The 20,502-nt window shown below is 38.1% G+C and overlaps 1 protein-coding gene across 2 annotated transcripts in view; it reads left to right on the forward strand.

Moving 5' to 3' along the window:
* Positions 1-20,502, forward strand: part of faf1 (Fas associated factor 1) — a 65,980-nt gene that overhangs the window by 10,935 nt on the left and 34,543 nt on the right. Inside the window, exons 4-8 of one of the 2 annotated variants that reach the window (XM_039675591.2) lie at positions 253-524; positions 2,799-2,890; positions 3,228-3,319; positions 10,328-10,436; positions 18,043-18,129. In XM_039675591.2, coding sequence (XP_039531525.1) covers positions 253-524; positions 2,799-2,890; positions 3,228-3,319; positions 10,328-10,436; positions 18,043-18,129 — 652 coding nt within the window. The remainder of the gene's footprint in view (positions 1-252; positions 525-2,798; positions 2,891-3,227; positions 3,320-10,327; positions 10,437-18,042; positions 18,130-20,502) is intronic. The other variant, XM_039675598.2, reaches the window with a different exon arrangement.

The following is a 20,502-nucleotide window of genomic DNA, read 5'->3' on the forward strand; positions in this document are numbered from 1 at the left end:
TCTAGAAATCTTTGATTAATGGAAACTTCAAAACAGCTTTTATTTTAAATAGAAATTTTTGTAACAATATAATGTAATAATAAATGTCTTTGTCACTTTTCATCTATTGAATTCATTTAATGCATAAAAAAAATACTGTCTCCAAACTTTTCAACAGTAGTGTATCAAAATGTAGTTATAGTGGAGAGGTGCTGTTCTTATTTCAACTGTAACACCATTTGCGTTAACCTAATTTTCTACTGTCCTCTGTAGTAATTTCTCCAGTGAAGCAACTCAGACTGGCCCCTATGGACCTCAGAGCCAATTAGAAGCCACAGCTCCTACGCCCTCAGCCCCGCCTTCTTCAGAATCAGAAACAGCATCAGCATCATCATCTTCCTCACTCCCGTCTTCATCCAGCCCGGCCTTCTGCCCTGTCCAGCCCTCACGGCACATTGTGGAACGGCAGTCACGGATGCTCAACTTCCATGTGGAGTACAGGCAGCGCTCCATAGAGGTAGTCCTGGAGGAAGCCAGCACAGTCGGTGAGCACACACTGTTTTTAATACATTTAGGCTCAATCCCAATTCACCCCGTTTTGCGTGTTCACGTCTAGGGGTAGCGAGTCCCGATTCTTGTTGAGATCGAGGGGTGGGGATACATAGCCATCGAAACGGAGATTTTTCAGAGGCACACTCCAAACGGAGGGCTACGAGAAAGTTCACAGAATGCGTCGCAAATCCCCGGCGAGATGGCTTTGCAAACGGTTAAACATTTAAATTTAGCGCCAGATGAGACCACCATGCACTTTATTTACTCTTATAATAATACTATAGTTATTTAAATTAAGAAATTGTATAATAAATTACCTTTCCCAATCAGAAACATACACTTTGAGGAAGGAATGTTATAATCATCATGTTTCCTCAAAGTTTAGAGCAGCTTCGCTGATTGTCAGTCGTTGTCATGGAGAAATCCTGTAAAAACTCCGTAACGGCAAAGCCATCGGCGACGACTGATGACGTATCGGGTTCATGAAGTGTTGTTCCATTTCGTAGGGGAATATTTCTCAACCCCTTGTATTCACTATATTCACATGAACAGTTAATCATCTTTTGGTAGACAGCTTACTACCCATGTCAAATAAGAGTCTGCATGATCATGCTGCTCTTGCAAAGATTAGCACAGTCCTTCTTTCTTAGAAATACACACCATAGAGTGTCTAGTTGCATGGTTCATGGCTTGCGCTTTGTTACCTACAATGCTGACTCGTTGTTAATTGCCTATTTGACAAAAGCCTAAACTGATTTGAGAAATATTTAATCTGCAAAAATGAACCGTTTCATTTTTCTCAGAAATTATCAGAGCATTTTCTTGGTAAATGTAGATATTTACCTTTGATTCTTGGTATGACAAACCACTGAACTGAACCACACACTGTTTGACTGTATTTCTGTGAATGAAAGTTGAAACTAACTAATGTCACGAGCATAGTCAACAGGAAGAGCTCTTGTGAGTTGCAGGGGCGCATCAAGCAAGCCACACAAATAGAATGAAAAAGGAAGAAAACCGCTGTTTTTTTTGTTTTTTTTATGGTGTAAGTGTAATAGTCCACACTTTGGTTAATTTTAAATACATGTCAAAAAAAGTTGTTTGGGTTTATCTGTACATAATTAAAATAGAATAATGTTTTTATTCTTTTTGTTTTAATCATTTCATTATGAAACAGGTAATATAATTGAATATTAATGTGTTTGTGGATAAGTGATTATTGTTTAGTTTTTGCAGAGGCCGATTTGTAGGTGATAAATCTGTGGCACACAAGCATCGTCTTGAGGTTACCATCTGAAGCTTGCCATTTGTAAATCTGTCAATATAACTGAAATTTTGATCACCATGCTGACAAACCAATAGCTTGGATTGTTAGCTAGCCCTTTTTTATGTCTGGTGGTGAAATTAGAAAAAAATGGCAAACAGTAAAAGAACTGATTTTCTGATGAATATTTGGCTGCATTGTGGTGGTATAATCTCAGTAATAGCTGAGTAACAAACGATTCACAGAAGATTTAAAGGGTTGGTTCACACAAAAATTTAAATTATGTCCTTAATTACTCACCTTCAAGTCAAACCTGTAACTTTCTTTCATCTTCAGAACAGAAATGAAGATCTGAGCGTTTTCTGTCCCTCCATTGACGGTTACATTGGAGAAAGTAATTTGATGATTTTGTAAAAACGGTTTACCACAACTGATGTGTGAGTTAATTAATGTTTATATCTATGAATAAGCCTAAATTAAATCTGTTCATCATATTAATCGATCTCGTCTCTTTAGAAAATTTGGACTAAACTGCTCAATTCATATGGATTCATTTTACGACCTCTTTCTGAACATTTTGAAGCGTCAAAGTGTCAGTTGCGTAGCTGTCAACGAAGGGACAAAAAAGTGCTCAGATTTCATCAAAAAGATTAAATTTTTGTTCACCTGTGTTCCGAAGATGAAAGAAGGTCTTACAGGTTTGGAACGACATGAAGGTGAGTAATTAATGACAACATTTTTATTTTAGGGTGAACTAACCCTTTAAATGACATTACTAGTACACATACACCAGCAGGTTTGATGAATGAAAAAAGACGTTTTCAAAATATGTAAAAGAAATTTGTCAGTTTGGCACTTGAAGTGGTTGAAGATCAGCAGGAATTTGCTAAATAAACTTCAACCCAAGATAAAACTAGACTGGATCCATACTGTCCTCTAGTGGTAACACAGTGAACGGCCAGTTAACTTTTTTTAACCTATTCTCAATTCTGTCTCTCTGCAGGTGATATTAAAACTATTTTAGAGACTGAGCTACAGGTCCCTGTCTCTAAAATGCAGTTAAAAGGCTGGAAGAGTGGAGATGTATCTGACAGTGTAAGTATGACTTAATTAAATCTATGGTGATATTAATATTTTTTTCTTTTTTTTTGCATTAATGATGCAAAATTACTTGTAAATCATAAATTATATTACATAATTCTACAGAATTCTGAGTGCCATGTTGAGAAGGAGGGGTTCGATTCTAAAAAAATATTCCATTATTATTATCTATTAATAATATTTGTATTATTATTTTTGTTTGTTTTCATTAAATGGGTTTTTGTAATGGTAACTTTCTTGTCTGTTAAAGTGTACTTCATGTACAGTTCTGCAAAATGGTGACTTTAAAGTATTTTTAACCTCTTTGATGTTCTTTTGTCCTTTCTTACAGACGGTTCTGCGGACTTTACACCTGCCCAAAAACAACAGCTTGTATGTTCTCACCCCTGATATTGCCCCTTCAGCCAGCACCAGCCAGAGCAGGTATGTCTACATAGTGTCATAATGTGCCACTTTAGCTCAGATTGTGCTATAAAAAACTGGTCCCAAACTGAAACGATTGACTTGCATCTTATCTGATTTTTATACGAGCGAGTGGTCCATCTCTTTGTACCAAGTTACCAACGTATCTCACATCCAAAACGTAAAGTTTGTTTTCTCATAAACCTCTCCCACTCTCTAATAGCTGCCCATTTATTTCTGTGAAACTCTCAAAAATATGGGCATCAGACCTGTGTTTTCAAAACTTCGATATCCTGTTTGGATGAGGTTGATGGCTTTATATTCACAGGATTTAGTCAAGGATGGCTATGAGATCTTGAGTGTCTGTTTATATTCATATAATAATATGTATCATATAATGCGTAATGGCCGTCAATAGAGAAAGATGCTTTTTAGGAACTGAATTTTGTAGTTAAGACATCTACCAGCAGGGGCTGACTGGACTATTCTAACCTAACCAGACAAACCAATGCTGCGTCCCTATTTTCCTACTTATTATATGCTCTACACGTATGTGCTCTTTTTGTGAAGACAAATTACGTACTTTTTTACGAGTACACACTTTACGAGTGTGTAGCAAAAGACTAGACACGCTTTGGGACATATTATCATATCACACAATTGCGTCTTTTAATGGTTGCTCTCTATTGCATCCTGCTGTCACCGTAACTGGCCTGTCAGTCATATTGTCACAGTTAAAATCTGCTACATTTCATTTAATTTCATTCAATTTTCTACCATATCGGAGACTACTTTTGCGCGTCTTTCATGCGGAGAACTCTCCTCATATTAATGTATGATGATGCATTTAAAAGTTAATGGCCAAACAGATCTTTATAAAAGTTGAAAAGATGAAATATATTACTGATAGCATTAAATAAATATTTAAACTTAGGCTAAACTTTGATTATTAATCACTTAAAAACCTTTATCTAAACCTCTCACCATCGGTCAAACAAATCTACCATTTTTGGTAGTTTGTCTCTCTGCAATGGGTTGTGTAATATCATTTCACACTTCAATATTTTTCTGAAAATAGTAGATCATCCAGGGACTTTTGTCATACTCTTTTTCTGACACACTTATTCTAATCTCACATACTATTCAAGATGGATAGTATGGACCTTGTGTTTAAGAGAAGTCTCTCACTTACCACTAGGTGGCGTTGAAAGACCACATTTTAGACTGTGACAGTAGATCAACAGTTTGATTTATAAAGCAATTTAATGAATTAAAGATATTTATTTATTTATCTATTTATGTGTTTGTTTATTTATTTACTTATTTTTATTTACCATGCCGTTCAAAAGTTTGGGGTCAGTATGATTTTTTTTTTTAAACAAATTATTTTTTTTCAGTAATGGTCAGGGTGTACTAAATTGATAAAAAATGAAAAATTTCTGTCTCAAATAAATTCTGTTCATTTGAACTTGAAATCCTTGAATCCTGAAAATAATTTGTAAAATTATTAAGAAATGTTTCATGAGCTTTAAATCGGCTTATTAGAATGATTTCTGAAGGATGTGACAACTGGAGTAATGATGCTGAAATTTCAGCTTTGACATCACAAGAATAAATTACATTCAAAGAAAAAAATATTTTACTTTGGAACAACATTTGACAACATTCATTAATTTTTTTTTTTTTGTAAATTTAAAAAAAAATATGCAACACATTATAGACAGGGCAGTACAATTCAAAGTAATAAGTGAAAGGAACTTCAATTAGTAAGGGCTGTGTGTGTGTGTGTGTGTGTGTGTGTGTGTGTGTGTGTGTGTGTGTGTTATTTTGATGTGTATGTGTTTGTGTGTGTAATTATGTGTTGATTAGCACTGCTGTAAGCCCCATTGGGAGGTGACGGTGGCGATGCCGTCGAGCGACTGGGTATAAACTGGCATCTCTGTCAGCTTGTGTGTGGACACAGTACTCTAGAGTGCGAAAACATTCTGAGAAAAGTATTTAATGGGCTGTAAACATTGTGATAACAGTACCCTTCCAAAACACATCAGCACTTTAATCTTTCCAAAAAAAAAAAAAAAAAAATCCTTTTAGCACCTTGTCAGATTTGGTCCGGACGGAGTGCCAAAAAAACACGTTACTGTGACGTGCCGAATTGGACAATCAATACTTTCTATTGATAGGTGAAGTTCCTCCTTTCTCTCATGTCAAGTTCCTTTGACTGTTAAACATTCTTTTTATGATTTATTCAGAAATATATTCACATGGAATAGTTTAGACGGTATCAGCCAAATGTATTTTAGATTTTCTATCTTATGTTAAGTTGAAATACTTTATATAGTAATTTAAATTGTGATATTGACCTTGTGTTTGCCATGTAAATAGCCCTGATGCTAACATGGCGTTAAAAACTTGATAAACAAACAAATTGTGACGTACCGCTTACTGGTCAGGGTTCAGTGGATCCGTCGAGATCACATATAATAACGTGATCCTGACAGCTGCTCTCGCCCATCTCGTTTTTCCCTCTCGGGCAGCCAGGTGACATGCAGCAGAGACCATGTCACCTCTCTCTCTAAATGGCACAATATCTAATATCCAGCACCTACTAGAGCTCATCATCGGTGGCGGGCTCTAATTATTTCCCAGAAACTATTTTAGAGGAGTCAAAATAAGGGAGAAAAATAAAGGGCTGGTGTTAGTTAGGTGTGACCCCATTGTTGCCCGTGATTGTCCTCTCCTGGTGCAGTGAGAAGAGGGCTTCCAGGAGGGTGAGCAGACAAGCTGTTAACTGCGTTTATAAATAACTGTCACAGAGAGAGAGAGAGAGAGAGAGAGAGAGAGAGAGAGAACTGTTCCTCAGCAGATTATAGCTCCTGCTGTAGGGCTGTATCTCTCAGGGGCGGTTCAGATGCTGTTTTCTCATCTACTCAGGCCTCTTTACTTACACTTATTTTAAACCTGGGTTGAGCTGAATGTCAGTGTTTCTGTGTGATTTAGCACATTAATAGAAAGAAACTGTGTGAAATGATAACTCGGCAACTTCTTTTATGCAGTACTTTTTCTTGTATTCATGCACTTTGTAATTTATTGGATAAAATACTTAATTCAATTTTTATTAATCATATTAATTCGTTTTTTTAAATCACACAATTAACAAGTGGTGAATTTTAAATCATTTGAGTTTCAATTTCAAAGTGCCTTATTGGCATGATTGATTTACAGCATCTGTACATGCAATTGACAGTGTTCCCTGGAAAAAATAAACAAACATTGATTTATATGAATAATTTATAATGAATAATATTTACATTGATTTAAAAAAAAATTTGATTTTGTTTTTTTTATGTACAAATATTGGGAATAAAAAAATAATATAACAATATACACAACGTTAAACAAGTTTTAAGCTCTCGATCACTCGTTTTCCATTGTGTAAATAAAAACTGATGGCTGATTGAAGTTGATTTGAAAAAAAAAAATCATATCATGCTAAAGTTTAGGGTAAGATATAAAAAAGCTTTAATTAAAGCCTTTAAATATAATGCATTATAAAAAAATTTTTTTGCATTAATTATACTTTGTGTCTAACAAGGAATGTGCAAATATTCTAATGCGTTTTATCTTTGGTTACAATTATTTATGAAAATGCATTATAATGTACATTATAAATACCTTTTATAATGCCTTATACATAAAGGCTTTAAGTGTTATGATTATTTTAAAAAAATCAATTTGTTTCTATTTGAAATAAAAGCTGTTCTTTTGAACTTTATCTAAGGAAAATTATATCAGTTTCCACAAAAATTTTAAGCAACTGTTTTGTTGAGCACCAAATCAGCATTGTAGAATGATTTCTGAAGGATCATGTGACACGGTTAACGGTTGCTAAAAATTCAGATTTGCCATCGCAGGAACGGATTACATTTCCAAAAATATTCAAATTATTATTTTTTTTTTTTCAAACTTCAAGAGACTTTTAAAAAAAATTAAAAGATCTCAATAACCCCAAACTTTTAAACAAAATATGTCTCCTCTATCAGCTTGTTTTTTAGTTTAAATTCAAGTGTGGGGTTTCAGGATGCAGGCAGTGAACAATTGCACAGTACTCAACAAATAAAAGCCACTGTAGGCAATTACTGCAAAGCATACCTCAGCACACCATATCCAAACATATTAATCAAACTCGTCTTCGCACTGCGCCGCCTGCCTCATTTTCTTCCCTCTGTTTTGAATGCAAATACGGCACAGGCTTTGGAGCTTTCACGACAGACACTCCATCCAAGGTAGTTACAGAAATCCAGTGATGAGCCAAGCTCATCTCGCTCGCTTTCCCTCTCGTGGAGGTATCCAAACCCCTAATCTCCAGCATAAATAATGGAACTTTATGAATAATTTAAAACGAATCATCTATTTCTGTTGCTTCCAGGAGATGTGTGTGTTTAAGGTTATTTTAATTTGAACTTCTGCTATTTCAAATACAAATGAGCAAATGAGTCCCCGCGCATTTGGTATTTATCTCATTTTCCGCGTCTGATCTCCTGTGAGACTTGGGGGCCCGAGGAATCTGCTGGTTTTGGCAGAAAGGAAAAACAGTTTAAACTACAGCAATTAGTACTTAGACTTGTCAGATCAGAACAGGCGGTGCAGAAAAACATTTGCGGCGGATGCAAAAATAAAACTTCAAGAGGAAGAAAGAGCGAAGGGTATGTTTGTGTTTTGTTTGGTGGTGGTACAGGTCACCCTAAGAGTGTGTATGTGAGAAATTAAAGCCAGAGGTATGTGCTGCTTGTGAGTACATATGTGAGGAACGAGACGGTAGGTTTGATTAAAGTCCCTGTCTTGCAGGATTCTGAGACGGAAGACTTATCACTGAATGATACCAATCTGCTTATCATTTACACAGTGGTTTATTTTTTGTCTATAGCAGCCAGTGACGTTCTATTTTCAGTGCCTCCGGTGGTGTGGAAAAGCATTTAGGGTGAGTTTAGGGGGGTCAGCTCCAGGTGCTGTTGGGACCACAGAGGGCTGAACTTGGTTAAGCTCCTACAGATGAACCTTATGCTGTAGATCTGTCGTGAGAAGGAGGTTTTGCATAGTTTCAAATCCTTAGAGAGAAAAGTTCTACTTTGCCGTTGACTTTTTTTAGCCTGCCGCATTTTATTCAGCATGGGCACATTAATTGATCAAAACGGACAGTAAAGACATTTATAATGTAAATACTCTATTTCAAATAAATTCAGTTTTGAAATTTCTATTCAAGGAATCCTGAAAAAAAATATATCATGGTTTCATCAAAAATAGTAAGCAGCACAACAGTTTTTAACATTGATGATAAAAGACTTGCATTTAAAAATATAATACAAAAGTTAAAAGTTAAATTTTAAATTCTACTGATATTTCTCAATATTACAGTTTTTACTATATTTTTGATCAAATTAATAATTAACTAACCCTAATCTTAATCGTGCCAACCCCAAACTTTTGAAATATGTCTGTGTGTGTGTGTATACATCTTTGTCTATTTTTATGTTTGTCTTTTCACGTCTATTAAATTTTTGTTTAATTTCAAGCAAATGCTGACGTGTGTCCGAAAGAATCTCAGTCAGCGTCCGGAAGCGCGTTCTGCATGCCAAGTGTATAGCGGCAAAACTTTAATAAAATTCATTTTCTCCAAAACGGAGACAACGATTTTAAAAAACGCTGATTCGCTAGGCGAATTTCGTATGATATGAGCGAATACTAACCCTCAGAGTTGTTGATGTAGCTCGAAATGTATAATTTAAATAACTTCTCTTTTTTACTCTTGTGTGACAGCTAACTGCCTCACAGTGTTGTTAACAGTGTCATTTTTATAAACAGCAAGTGTAATTTGACGTTATCTCCACCTAACGCAAAACCGGCTTCTGACCATAGACTGACGCAGCACCGGATGTAACTGGGCGTGCTGAGACAAACCCGGAAGCGATCGTGCATAGAGGCTATTTAATAAAACGTATTACTTAGGGCTGCTTTTTGCAATTGATCCCTATTTTCAATTCCCTGTGATTCACAAGTTCACCATTCTGATTCACATACGACTCAATATCAATTCAGTTTGAAATCCTAAAATTGAAATTAAGTTTGTTATGTGAACTATATACTGGGTGGCAAAATTTGAAACAAGGCTTAGATTTAAAGATCAATCCTTACCTTTAGTTATAGACATTTGGCAATGCAAATATAATGTATCAGAATGTAAAATGTCTTGAAGAGTCTTGAAATTAAAGGAATCCCCTCCTTTTACATCCTACTTTCATGACTCTGTGTTTTTCCACTCTCCGCAGCTTTGCATATGCATCCTCCTCTCCTAGGCCACCGTTTCAATCTTCATCGCTAGATACAACAAACATTACATTTACATATTGATTTCACAGTTTTAGTCAATGTAAATAAGCTGCCATTACAGTAAATTTGGTCCTCTGTTAACATAAGCTTGTCCAAAGCTCCTCAGATTAAGGCGCTGGTTGCATAATTAATGTGTGCGTTACATATTAATTCCCAGACTCTCCTCTTCCTGACTGCTTTCATTCGAACCCTGATTAGCCGGCAGGCTCGCCTCTAAGCTGTTGATTCATATTCACACACACAGACGGAGAATTTGCTCAAAGCGCTACTTAACCCCCATCGTTTGTCATCAGATGAGGCCTTCTCTCCTACAACTCGGCACCACGGCTCCCATGAATCTCAAAGCCGTCACCCTCGGAGCGCTGACCTCGGAGCGGACAAGCGGCACTAGCCATCTTGTCCTTTTGTGTGACGTTTACAACTCTTAGCTCCAATCGATAGCTCCAGACGGCCTTACTGCTGGTGTGCGGCCCATGCCGTGGCCCTTGGCTTCGCCCTGGCCTCCCGCTATCCGTGCAGAGCAGTGGGGTGGCACGGGCTTGTCTGAGCCCTGGGGAGACTGAGACGAGCCCTGACTCGTCCACTGCTCAACTCTAATGCTCCTCTCTCTTTCTTTTTCCCCCTTCTGCCCTTCCTGCCGTTTAGCAGTGCCCAGCAAGGGTTGTCGAATCAGAACTACCTGCTGGTCATTAGCCACCGTGAAGCACAGAGAGATTACAGCCTCAACTTCCCCGCCAGCAAAACCATCCAGGAGGTGAGACAACCACACACCTGTCTGTCACCTAGCCCCCTCTGTCTGTCTGTCTGTCTGTCTACTGCGTTTCTGCCCGTGTTCTCTGAAACTGCTCTCTGATTTTTAGGTGAGGCGTCAACTTAATCATTGGTGACTATTATTTTAACATGCAATAATTAAGGGCTTCATTGGGCCAAAGCTAATTATCTCTCAGTTGAAGCTCTTGCTTTTCAGAACACCCACCAAACTGTCGACTTTGTGATTACATCAAAATGTCTGATCTCAACTGCGTTTTTTTTGGTGAAACTATTCATAATATTATCATGTGACCAATACATGTAGAAAGGAGCCATTATGTACAGTACATTTTCTACATGGCAGGTATTTAAAGCAATTTTATTCAGGTCTACAAATGTGTATCATGCATTTTGGTTAATTATTAGCTAGAGATAATGAACTTTGGCTCAATTTGGCTCTATATATTAGGGGTGTAATGATACCATCATGTCACGATTCGATACATATCACGATGTGATATTATTACGATACTTCAAGACATATGGTAAAAGGTTAACAAAAAAATTAACTGTTGATTAAAATGCTAAATTTGATATTACATTGTGGGTTTAAATGAATAGGCTTGGACTTGTTGCTTGTAACCCAAGGACCATGGTGACACCAAAATAAAAATATTCATGATTCTGAAGCTGAATCTATGCTTGATCTCTGTCTAGATATATTTAAAATAATGTCGGACACTTTTTACTGGTAACATCAGACATTTGGCATTATCAGAACTCGCAAATATTTCCCCATTGCATTATTATACATTATAAATAGTAGTTTAATGTAGTACTTGCACTAAAACTCTGAAAACTTCAATTTTTTCCTCACACAATAATTTTTATTTTGGGGGACTATCCACGATACGTATTGTTACTATCCACGATACGTATCCACGGCACCATATATTGTTATACCCCTAATAAATAAATATATATATATACACACACACACACACACACACACACACACACACATGAATGTAGAAATGCGAAAAAAATTATATCGTGGCCGTGGATTACGAATTTGTTCGTGCAACTTACTAATATGTCAGCACGTTTTCATTCCGTCGTTTTATTAAATCAGGCTAGGTTGTAATAATTTGTTTCCTTGTTTTATTTAAATCAAAATGAGGCCACAATTTACTCAAATTAAAGAATAAATTAGTTCAAAATGGCCACGATTTGCAAAAACATGGAAATCAATTATTACAGCGTAGCCACAATTTACTAAAACAAGGGAACAAATTCTTAATTTACAATATATATATTTTTGTCCATGTCGTGTGTGAGGCTCTCTCTGTGTGTGTGTGTGTGTGTATGCATATTATATACATATACATCTCACACACACACAATAAAATAAAAAAATCCCTGCATTTCATGTGCAGGGCTCTATAACATATAACTAATAGTTATATGTTATGATGTCAGCTTATATGTCAGCATACTAATTGCTAATGTTCCCTCGTTTTTAGTAAATCGTGCGCATTATAATCATTTGTTTCCTCATTTTACTAAATCATGGCAAGGTTGTAATGCTGAATTCAACATTCTAGAAGACTCTGGTCTACTGTGGGTCTTTCCACTTATCACGGTGTCTGCAATAGCCAGAGCTCAGTATCAAGCAGCACAAACCCCCCTGTGGCTCATCAGCTCCTTTCCCTCTCCCATCAGACCTGTGCGATGCCATTCTTTTCATCACTCTCCTTTTAACTACACTGTGTTGTATTTAAGGTTGGTTTGTGTGGGACACAAAACCCGAACGCTTCATTCTGTACACACACAACCCCTCCCAGACTCCCTCGCATTCTCCTCTGCCTGCCCCAGTAACCTACACAGAGCTTTCTGGAAATGGCTCCATTAATTATTCACAGCAGGTAGCGTGCACCACGTCAAGTGTAACAAGCTCCCCGTGGACTGACAGCGCCACTTGAACCCCTCCCTCAGTGCTAGGGGAGTCATGTTGGGCCTGTGCAGTGCCGTTTTGAAGAAACAGACATCTGTGATGTTCTTTTTTTGTTTTTAAACTTGTATCCTCTTGTTTAACTTATGCAGCTTCTGACTTAAAATCTGCATGGCAAGAAATCAGATTAACAAGATTTTCTTATTTTCCACAATCTTTGGAATAAGATTGATTTACTTGAGGAGCAGCACTGCACAAGATATAAGACTTGTTTTCTGAGAAACTGTCTTTATTCTTAATAAGGATTTGTGTTATTTTCCACTTAAAATTTCAAAAAGAATTCTTGAAAAGTTTAATTTGCTTGAGAAGTAACACTGCATATGATATTCGGACATGTTCAGCCTTTTTAAGAAAAAAAAAATACAGAAAAAGGGTGCAGATCTGGATAATTCAATTTTGAAAATCCATTTATTTGTATATTATTTTTGTGAGGAACTGTTGTGACTGAACTTTCCTCCTTAAAGGAAAAGTAACCAATAAATGAAAATGATACTTTATTTATTCACCCTCATGTCATTCTAAACCATTATGACTTAAGGTCCTTGCACACAATTTTCGAACGTTAAAAAATAAATACGACCCCACTTATGTCAATCACACTTATGTCAATCCATAAAAAAAAAAATATTAGGATCAGGTCGATTTTTTGCATCTGCAGCAAGCATTTTGATTTTGACAAATCAGAGATACTGAAATAAGAATACGAAAAACGCATACGAAAGTTTCGGACTAAGTGTGCAATGAGCTTTATTTTCCTTTGGGAAACATTTAAAGGTAATTTCTAAAAGAAATGTATGTATCATTCCCACTCTTTTCGATAGAAGGGCATATATTATGCAGAATTTGGCTTTCAGGTTACAAAATTGCAAAAAAAAACACCATAAAAGTGTCATTAAAACGTAGTCCGTATGCTGTATTCCAAGTCTTCTGAAGCCAATCAGTGTCTGGGGACAGGCAGATTTAAGTCATTAACCATTGGAAATCTTCCCCTCCAGTGAGCTGTTACTAATGTTATGAATAACACTAGGTTGAGTAAATGATGACCGAATTCGTCATTTTTGGGTAAACTATTCCTTTAGGTAATCACTACATACTTTAAGTCAAATCTTTTTTAACTACAGAAACGTTTTTCCCCACCTCGGCTATGTCCACGCAATCTCAGAGTCCCTTTCCCGGCGAAACTGCCGCCTTGATGGCGCTGGTCACCATTACAGTAATCAGACTACTTGACAGGTTTGTAATGGTGCTAATTGAAGAGATTAAAGTGAGATGGGTGAGCGCTCTCTTTCCCTCAGCAGATGGTTTTGATGAGCACCTACTGTGAACCTTAAGTGTTTCTGCCGGGATTACAACAACTGGAGAGTAGAGCCCGCGGGGAAGAGAAAAGAGGAGCAGGAAGCGAAGCTGTTGGCTTGGTAGGGGAGCGAGTGACTGGACAAAGCTGAATCAAATGGACCGCTGCGGCCCCAACCGGCCTGATCCTCAGGCGTTCTGTTTCTTTCATCCTAAGACAGAGAACGAGGGGATGAGAGAGAAGATTTGTTTTCTAAGGAGAAACAAATTGCATGCGATACAAACTGTTTTTGTAAGAGAACACCTTATTGGGTGCACGTCACTTTCTAAATGGCTCTCTCTCAGAGTTAGTTTAGTTAGCTGTGGAGTTCATTAGTTACTTTGGCTCCACTGAAAGATTTTTTTTCCCTCTTTTGGGATGGGAACATTTTTATCAAGCGTGTCCAAGCACTTGCTTTTGTGTCCGAAATGCTAGAAAATAAAAGTGTGAACGGAAAATAAAAGCTCTGCGGGGATCCACCGCGTTTCTTCACAAACAACTCGTTGGGAAAAGTTACTAACAAGTGAGAGAAGTTTTTGTTTTACAGTTGTGGCCCTTAAAACCGAAGGCCTGTGTGAAAATGCAACAAAACAGCAACAGAGAGCTCTCACAATCTTCCCTCTCTCTTTTTTTCCCCATTCACCCCCTCGCAGCCACATATGGAGAGGACTCCTCTCCAGCCTTTCTTTTTCTGCTCATCTTTTGTCTTTGCTGAAGACCAGCCGATGCTTTTCTGCATGTGCATATCAATAGGAGCGGCAAAAGAGAGAGAGAGAAGAGAGTCCCTCAGTGCTATCCCGTTGTTTGTCTTTGCCAAAGGCTCTCGCTCTGCCTCCAGGCTCCCAGGGAACGTACCCTTCCACTATTCGGCCCCGGGCCCTGCTCTCCTCTTCTGATTGGCATTCCCAAACCGAGTTTGGGGCTGCGCTTAAGCCTCAGAGCAAATGTTTGTCAGGAAAGTGGTGGGGAGAATAGGGCCGTCCGATAGGGCTCTGCCGTCCGTGACCAGACGACTCGTCCCAGGGATTTTTGCCGGCCCCACAGCGTTTCTCTCCGCAGCTGGAGAGATGAACGCAGAGGAAGAAAAGAAGGATGGAGAGTAAAAGAGTGTGAATGAAAGGCATCTGGTGCTGAAGAGCTTGTGACTGTTTAATGGCAACCTTTTCTTCTCTTTGATTTCTCTCCAGCCAGGGATTACCAGTACTTGGCATTTAGAAAGATTGGATCATTAATGTGCGTGTGTGTGCGCATGTTTGTCTGAGAGCGCGTACGTGTTTATTGACGTCCAAGTCATTTCATTTTGATAGTATAGATAGATAGATATTTTTTTTTCAAGCTCTTGGACCAGTCTTTTTGTCTTTTTTTATGAAGATATTAATAACATTATTGAATTTAACAATAATATTCAACATTATCTTCCAGACGGACAAAACTGACACTGTTTAATTCCTAGTTCAAGATTAAAGAGTTCAATGTTATATGTGTGTGTGTATATATATATATATATATATATACATCTTTAAATTTAACTTTGCAGTTTAGGTTCTGTCAGTAAGGGGGCAGCAATACACAGATGCCTTTCATTTTTTGTGTTTCTCAAATGCTATTATTTATCTCTGTTTATTTTATGCAGTTCATCTACTTTCCCCTCGTAAAATGTATATTTCATCTATTCTACACCATGGAAATGTTTGTTCTATGGGTGATATATACTGTAATATCCATCTTATATGACAACCACACTGGAGAATATATAAAAGAAAATCTTTTTAAATGAAAGGCGCTGTTACATGCAGTCCTTAAGTATATAATCCCGGCAGCTGAAATGTCTTTATCCGTGAGATCTTCTCGCATTTTCTGATATAATGTCAACATTATCTGCTTTTTTCCCTCCTCCTTTTCACAATAGAAGTCTGTTCCCTGATGCTAAAAACTCTATTGTGACATTTAAAATGAAATGTCAGCGGAACTGGATTTAATAGGACTGAGTTTTTTCCTTCGTTATTTAATCAAATCTCTTTGTTCCTTATGGGCAGCGGTTTGGGCAAGACAGAACAAATGTCAGCCGCTACCGAACATCTTCAAACTCTCTTTACTTTCTCTTAGAAATCAGTGGTAAATAAACTTGTTATTCGCTGGATTTGTTTGTTTATCCTTTCCGTGTATATATTTTTTCTCATTTAGTTGGGTAATGTTGGCTTTAATTTGCAGACCCCTGGCTGCTAAGAGGAGGAATTCGTAGCTCATGAATAGGTAATGACACTTGTGTTTGTGAATATTGCAGCAGTATGGGGCTTTCTCCTCGTAAGTCAATTATAATTCGCAGTAGTTGCAGAGAGAGCCCCTCACCCAACCAGCCATCTCTGATAAATGAACTTTTATACCACTTATTCGTTGACAGGTTTGTGTTTGTGGTTTTATTTGCTATTTTCTTTTCTTATGCGCCAAGAATGTTCACATCTCCACCTTCCAATATAGCTAAATCTGTTTTGAAGTCAAATAACTCTGAATAGCTTCTCGTTGCATGTTTGTCAAGATGGGATGAAGTCTGGCTGAAGTACAGAGGGGTATAGGTGTATTGACAGTAGGGCAGTGCTCATAAAAAGACCCAATGAAGTAAAGTGGTGAAATATCAGATTCTCGTAGAGGGACGATTTGTTATAGCAGCTAAATGCTTCTGTCTGGTCCTTGGTGATGCGGTTACTTTCTACTTTCTCTTGGGCTACGGTGCCATTTGACCCTAAATGGTTCATTACAGCCAAGAGCCGGTGTTTACGGCAGCCTGCCGGTCAGGCCTGGGCGGCCAAATCCCTGTAGCCCTCTGGTCAAACACAGATATTACACTCTGTAATAACATTGGCCAACCCAGCTGACCCTTGCTCGCTTCAATAAGAAAAACGCACAGCCCAGTGTGTGGGCTCGAGGATGTTTGATTTTGTGCGTGTGCGATGGTGCAGTCTCCGACTTCAGCCGGCTGAGGTGTTCTTGTCAATAGCTAAATTTGTTTCCCTTTATTGAGTTTTTGCCTGACCAAAATGGTCTGGAATCTGACTTTATCCATGGTTCTTTACTTATCTATATTATTGCAACATTAAAAACTTTATTGTCTGTCTGAAAAACCTTTAAATAATTTTTGCATCCTTATAAAAAACATCTATAAATTAATGCAGACAGTGGTTCTTAACTGGTTTTTGCTTGCTTCAGGACACAGATTTTACATTTGGACCTCAACAGTACCAAAAGTAAACAAAAATATCTTTATAATGAAACGTTACAAGTTAATATATTAATATTATCATGAACTGCATGAACCCAACAATGTGCATGGGATAAATCGGAGTTTTGATCATTTTGGTATCTAAATGTCTTAAAAATATATATATAATCAACCATTACAAGTAGTTATTATTATTACTATTTTTAAAATGCATTTTGCATTTATTAAATTCATTATTTGCATTAGCGTAGTTTCCCCCCCTCCTGTGAAAGACACTATCAGTACCCTGATACATTTTGGGTCTCTACCCACCTGTCTTATTGCATTCATAAATAATCATATTTTTGTGGTTTTGTTTTGGTCAACATAAAGGTTATGATTGTATCTGCTAATGGGTTTTTAACCCTATTTCTTTCAATCCTGCTTCATGTCCTTTGTTTTCACAAGCATCTTGCGCCCATCGTTTCTGCCTCTGTGGGCACGAGTCCTCAGTCTGGCAGAGGATACATGTCCACTCAATGCGCTGGCGGTGGGATTTGGCCATGCGCTTGGAGGGCTTTCTGCCACAATGGCTAGTTTTCTCTGCCTCTGTATCTAGCGCCGCGGGGTAGTGCATTCTCTGGGGATAATGCTCTAGAATCTGCGGCCCTACCAGTTCTGGGCAACGCCCGCTTTGATCACCCCCATCCTCCGCACATCAGCCTGGCGTTGGGCTTTAAACCAACAGCGGTGTTGGAGCAGGGGCCAGCGTCAACTGTTTAAATGCGTGCAATGTTAATAAGTGCAGTTACATGGGGGTGAATGGCAGAAGGGAAATACTGTCCATTTTTCTAGTGAAGGGCTGTTGGCATTGGGCATTAGGACAGGCATCTGTGGAATTTTGAGAACACAGAGCTCTTTTTTCCGCTACTTGCCTTTTCTCCCTCCCTTTGTGTACTGAAAATGTCTAAAGAAATGTTTCTGCTGGAGTTTTTAAAAATGAATTTGAATGTATTCATTAGTGTTGTATTCTTATATCTGTTGTCTGATCTTTTTGTCTTATATCTCAGGTGAAAAGGAACATTTCAGACCTGACAAATATCCCTGTGCGGCATCAACAGTGGGACGGCTGGCCTGCCTCTGCCTCAGATGACTCGGTATGAATTTTTTATTTATTTATAATATATTCTATTATATAAAGAATAAGTTGTAAAATCAGGATAATTACCAACAAATGTAAAAGTGTCATTGAACTGAGTTTTTGTCCTTACCAGACACAACCACAAAGATCTTCTTTTTATAGTAAAATCTCATTAGCACCAAAATCTATTAACTTCAAGTTTGTTTTACTTGGTTATAAATGTTAAAATGACAAATTACTAGATAAAAATTGTGCCTTAGTTTGCATGTATTGTAAGAAAGCAGAGTTTGGCGGTCATTTCAGCTTTTCTGTAGTGGTTCTGTAGCATCACCCGATGTGAAAGTAAGATGTTGGTACTAATTAAGATGTCACAGACCAGCTCCTCTCCCTTGTCCTCTCTGTGTGGACACTACAGCTCATGTAGTGGGGGGTCAGTGACCTTTCTCGCCCTGTTCCATGCTCCCAGCCTTTCAGCACGACTCGTTCACGGTGATCAGAGAGGGCCCTCACACCGAACCCTGTGGAACCCCACCTCCCAGCTTAGACATCCATGATAATCATCCATACAATAACCATGGGAACTTTCTCTTTACTTATCACTGATCATTGTGCTTATCATTGTACTTAACCTTGTGCTTATGATCAGTTAAGCATGGAAATCGCCCTTGTGTTTTACCCATGAAAGGGTAATGTGTTTCTTAGGTCTATGCTTGTCATTGTGTCTTGATTTTGTGTTAGGTGCCTAATTGAGCGAAAGTGTTGTTTCAAAGGGAGTGTCCTGAAGAACAAACACGTTTTTGAGCACTGTTTGTTTCAGGTGTTGACACCCCCCACAAACCCACACATACACTTTATGAATGAGAAACCATTAAAACATTTTCTGAATCGATTAATATGGTCCACTATTTAAAGAACATTATAAAATATAAAACCCCATGACTACTTAGTATTTCTGAGTACCATAACAAAAGACTCAGACCCCATTGTCAGTAGCTTTATGAGTAGTTTCAGAGCTCTTCTACAATGACTGCATTGTTTTTTTTTCAGTGTGCACTCGTAAGGCTCATGTATCTCACCCGTTGCATTTAGCTCATATTGTTAAAAGGGCGGTTGTAGAGATCGTTTCGTCCTTTAGCGAAAAGCACAACAGACGCAAGGTCACTGAATTACACCCTCTCACCACAGACTACCCACTTGAGTCGGGCCACTTCAGGGTTGAAGTGCACTCACCGAAGACCTCAACCCACAAACTTGTTTTTTGATCAAGAGGGCACTGCTCATGAATACTCTTTAAGGCACATTAAACTGTTAATGCCCTAGAAGTGATTGGTTATGTGTGGTCGCCGTGCACTTGGCCACGGACCAGCTTTCCACCTCAACTCGTCTTGGCTTATAGGGAGGGACATATTATTAAAGCGCCAGTCTTAATAATGGTCCCCAGCCCTTATTGAAACGGCTAGCTGTGCATTAGATGCAAAGCTCTTGCATGGCGGTCGGGCCATTTTTTGCGCGTATCTCATTAACCTTCCCTCATCTCCCGGGATTTGTACCAATAAACATGACAGCCCAGGCTTAGAAATACATTTACCAGCAGTCTGAGTCAATGCCTGCTCTTCTGTGCTTTCATTACCCTTCGCTTGCTCACATATAGCGAGTCTTTCTGCACCTCATAAAGGAGAGAAATAGAAAACTAATCAGTAGTCAGTTTACATTTCGCCGACTGAGTTTTTAAGCATATTGGTTTTGAAGGAGCCAGCGACCGAGGTTTTTTTTTGTCTGCTTGTACTGTCGAAATGGATTGAGCTTAATATCTGTTTCAGATGGCTCTCATTGCATCTTCTGTATACTTGTTTTGTATTACTGTCAGGGAGTCCGATGAAGAAAATATGATTTGATTTTGATCCGTTTAATGCAGTGAAACTGTTTAACCAGTTAACATTTAAACAGTGCAACCATTTTAACTGGATTTGCAATTAGCATTGCAAATTTGTCTCTCGGGAGAAAGGGATTACATTGTAAAAATCAGCGTACCTTCTCATGCCTTTGAATCAGTGGGTGGATCTTAGCGGTTGTCTTGACGTCCCTATGCAGTGTCTGTAAATTCAAAGGAGGCTGTTTACCATAGTCATGTTTTTTCCCTTGTTTGTTTGAGTGGGTGTAGTCTGGATGTGTGTGGTGTGTTTGAGGGGCTGACACAGGCTTCTTCATATGGCAGGCCACTGGAGGACTGCTGTTTGCAGGCTGTGTTTGGCATTAACCGCCCAAACTTTGGTATGTTTTCTGCCCAAACTTAGTCTGCACTATGTGAGCTCATTTTTTGTTGTATCCTAGTGTAATATTCTGAAGATTTTTGAAAGTTTGTTTCTGCACACAGTAAATAATGCCACTT

This window comes from Pimephales promelas, chromosome 14, assembly GCF_988280905.1.
Source record: "Pimephales promelas chromosome 14, fPimPro1.hap1.1, whole genome shotgun sequence".
Taxonomy (NCBI): domain Eukaryota; kingdom Metazoa; phylum Chordata; class Actinopteri; order Cypriniformes; family Leuciscidae; genus Pimephales; species Pimephales promelas.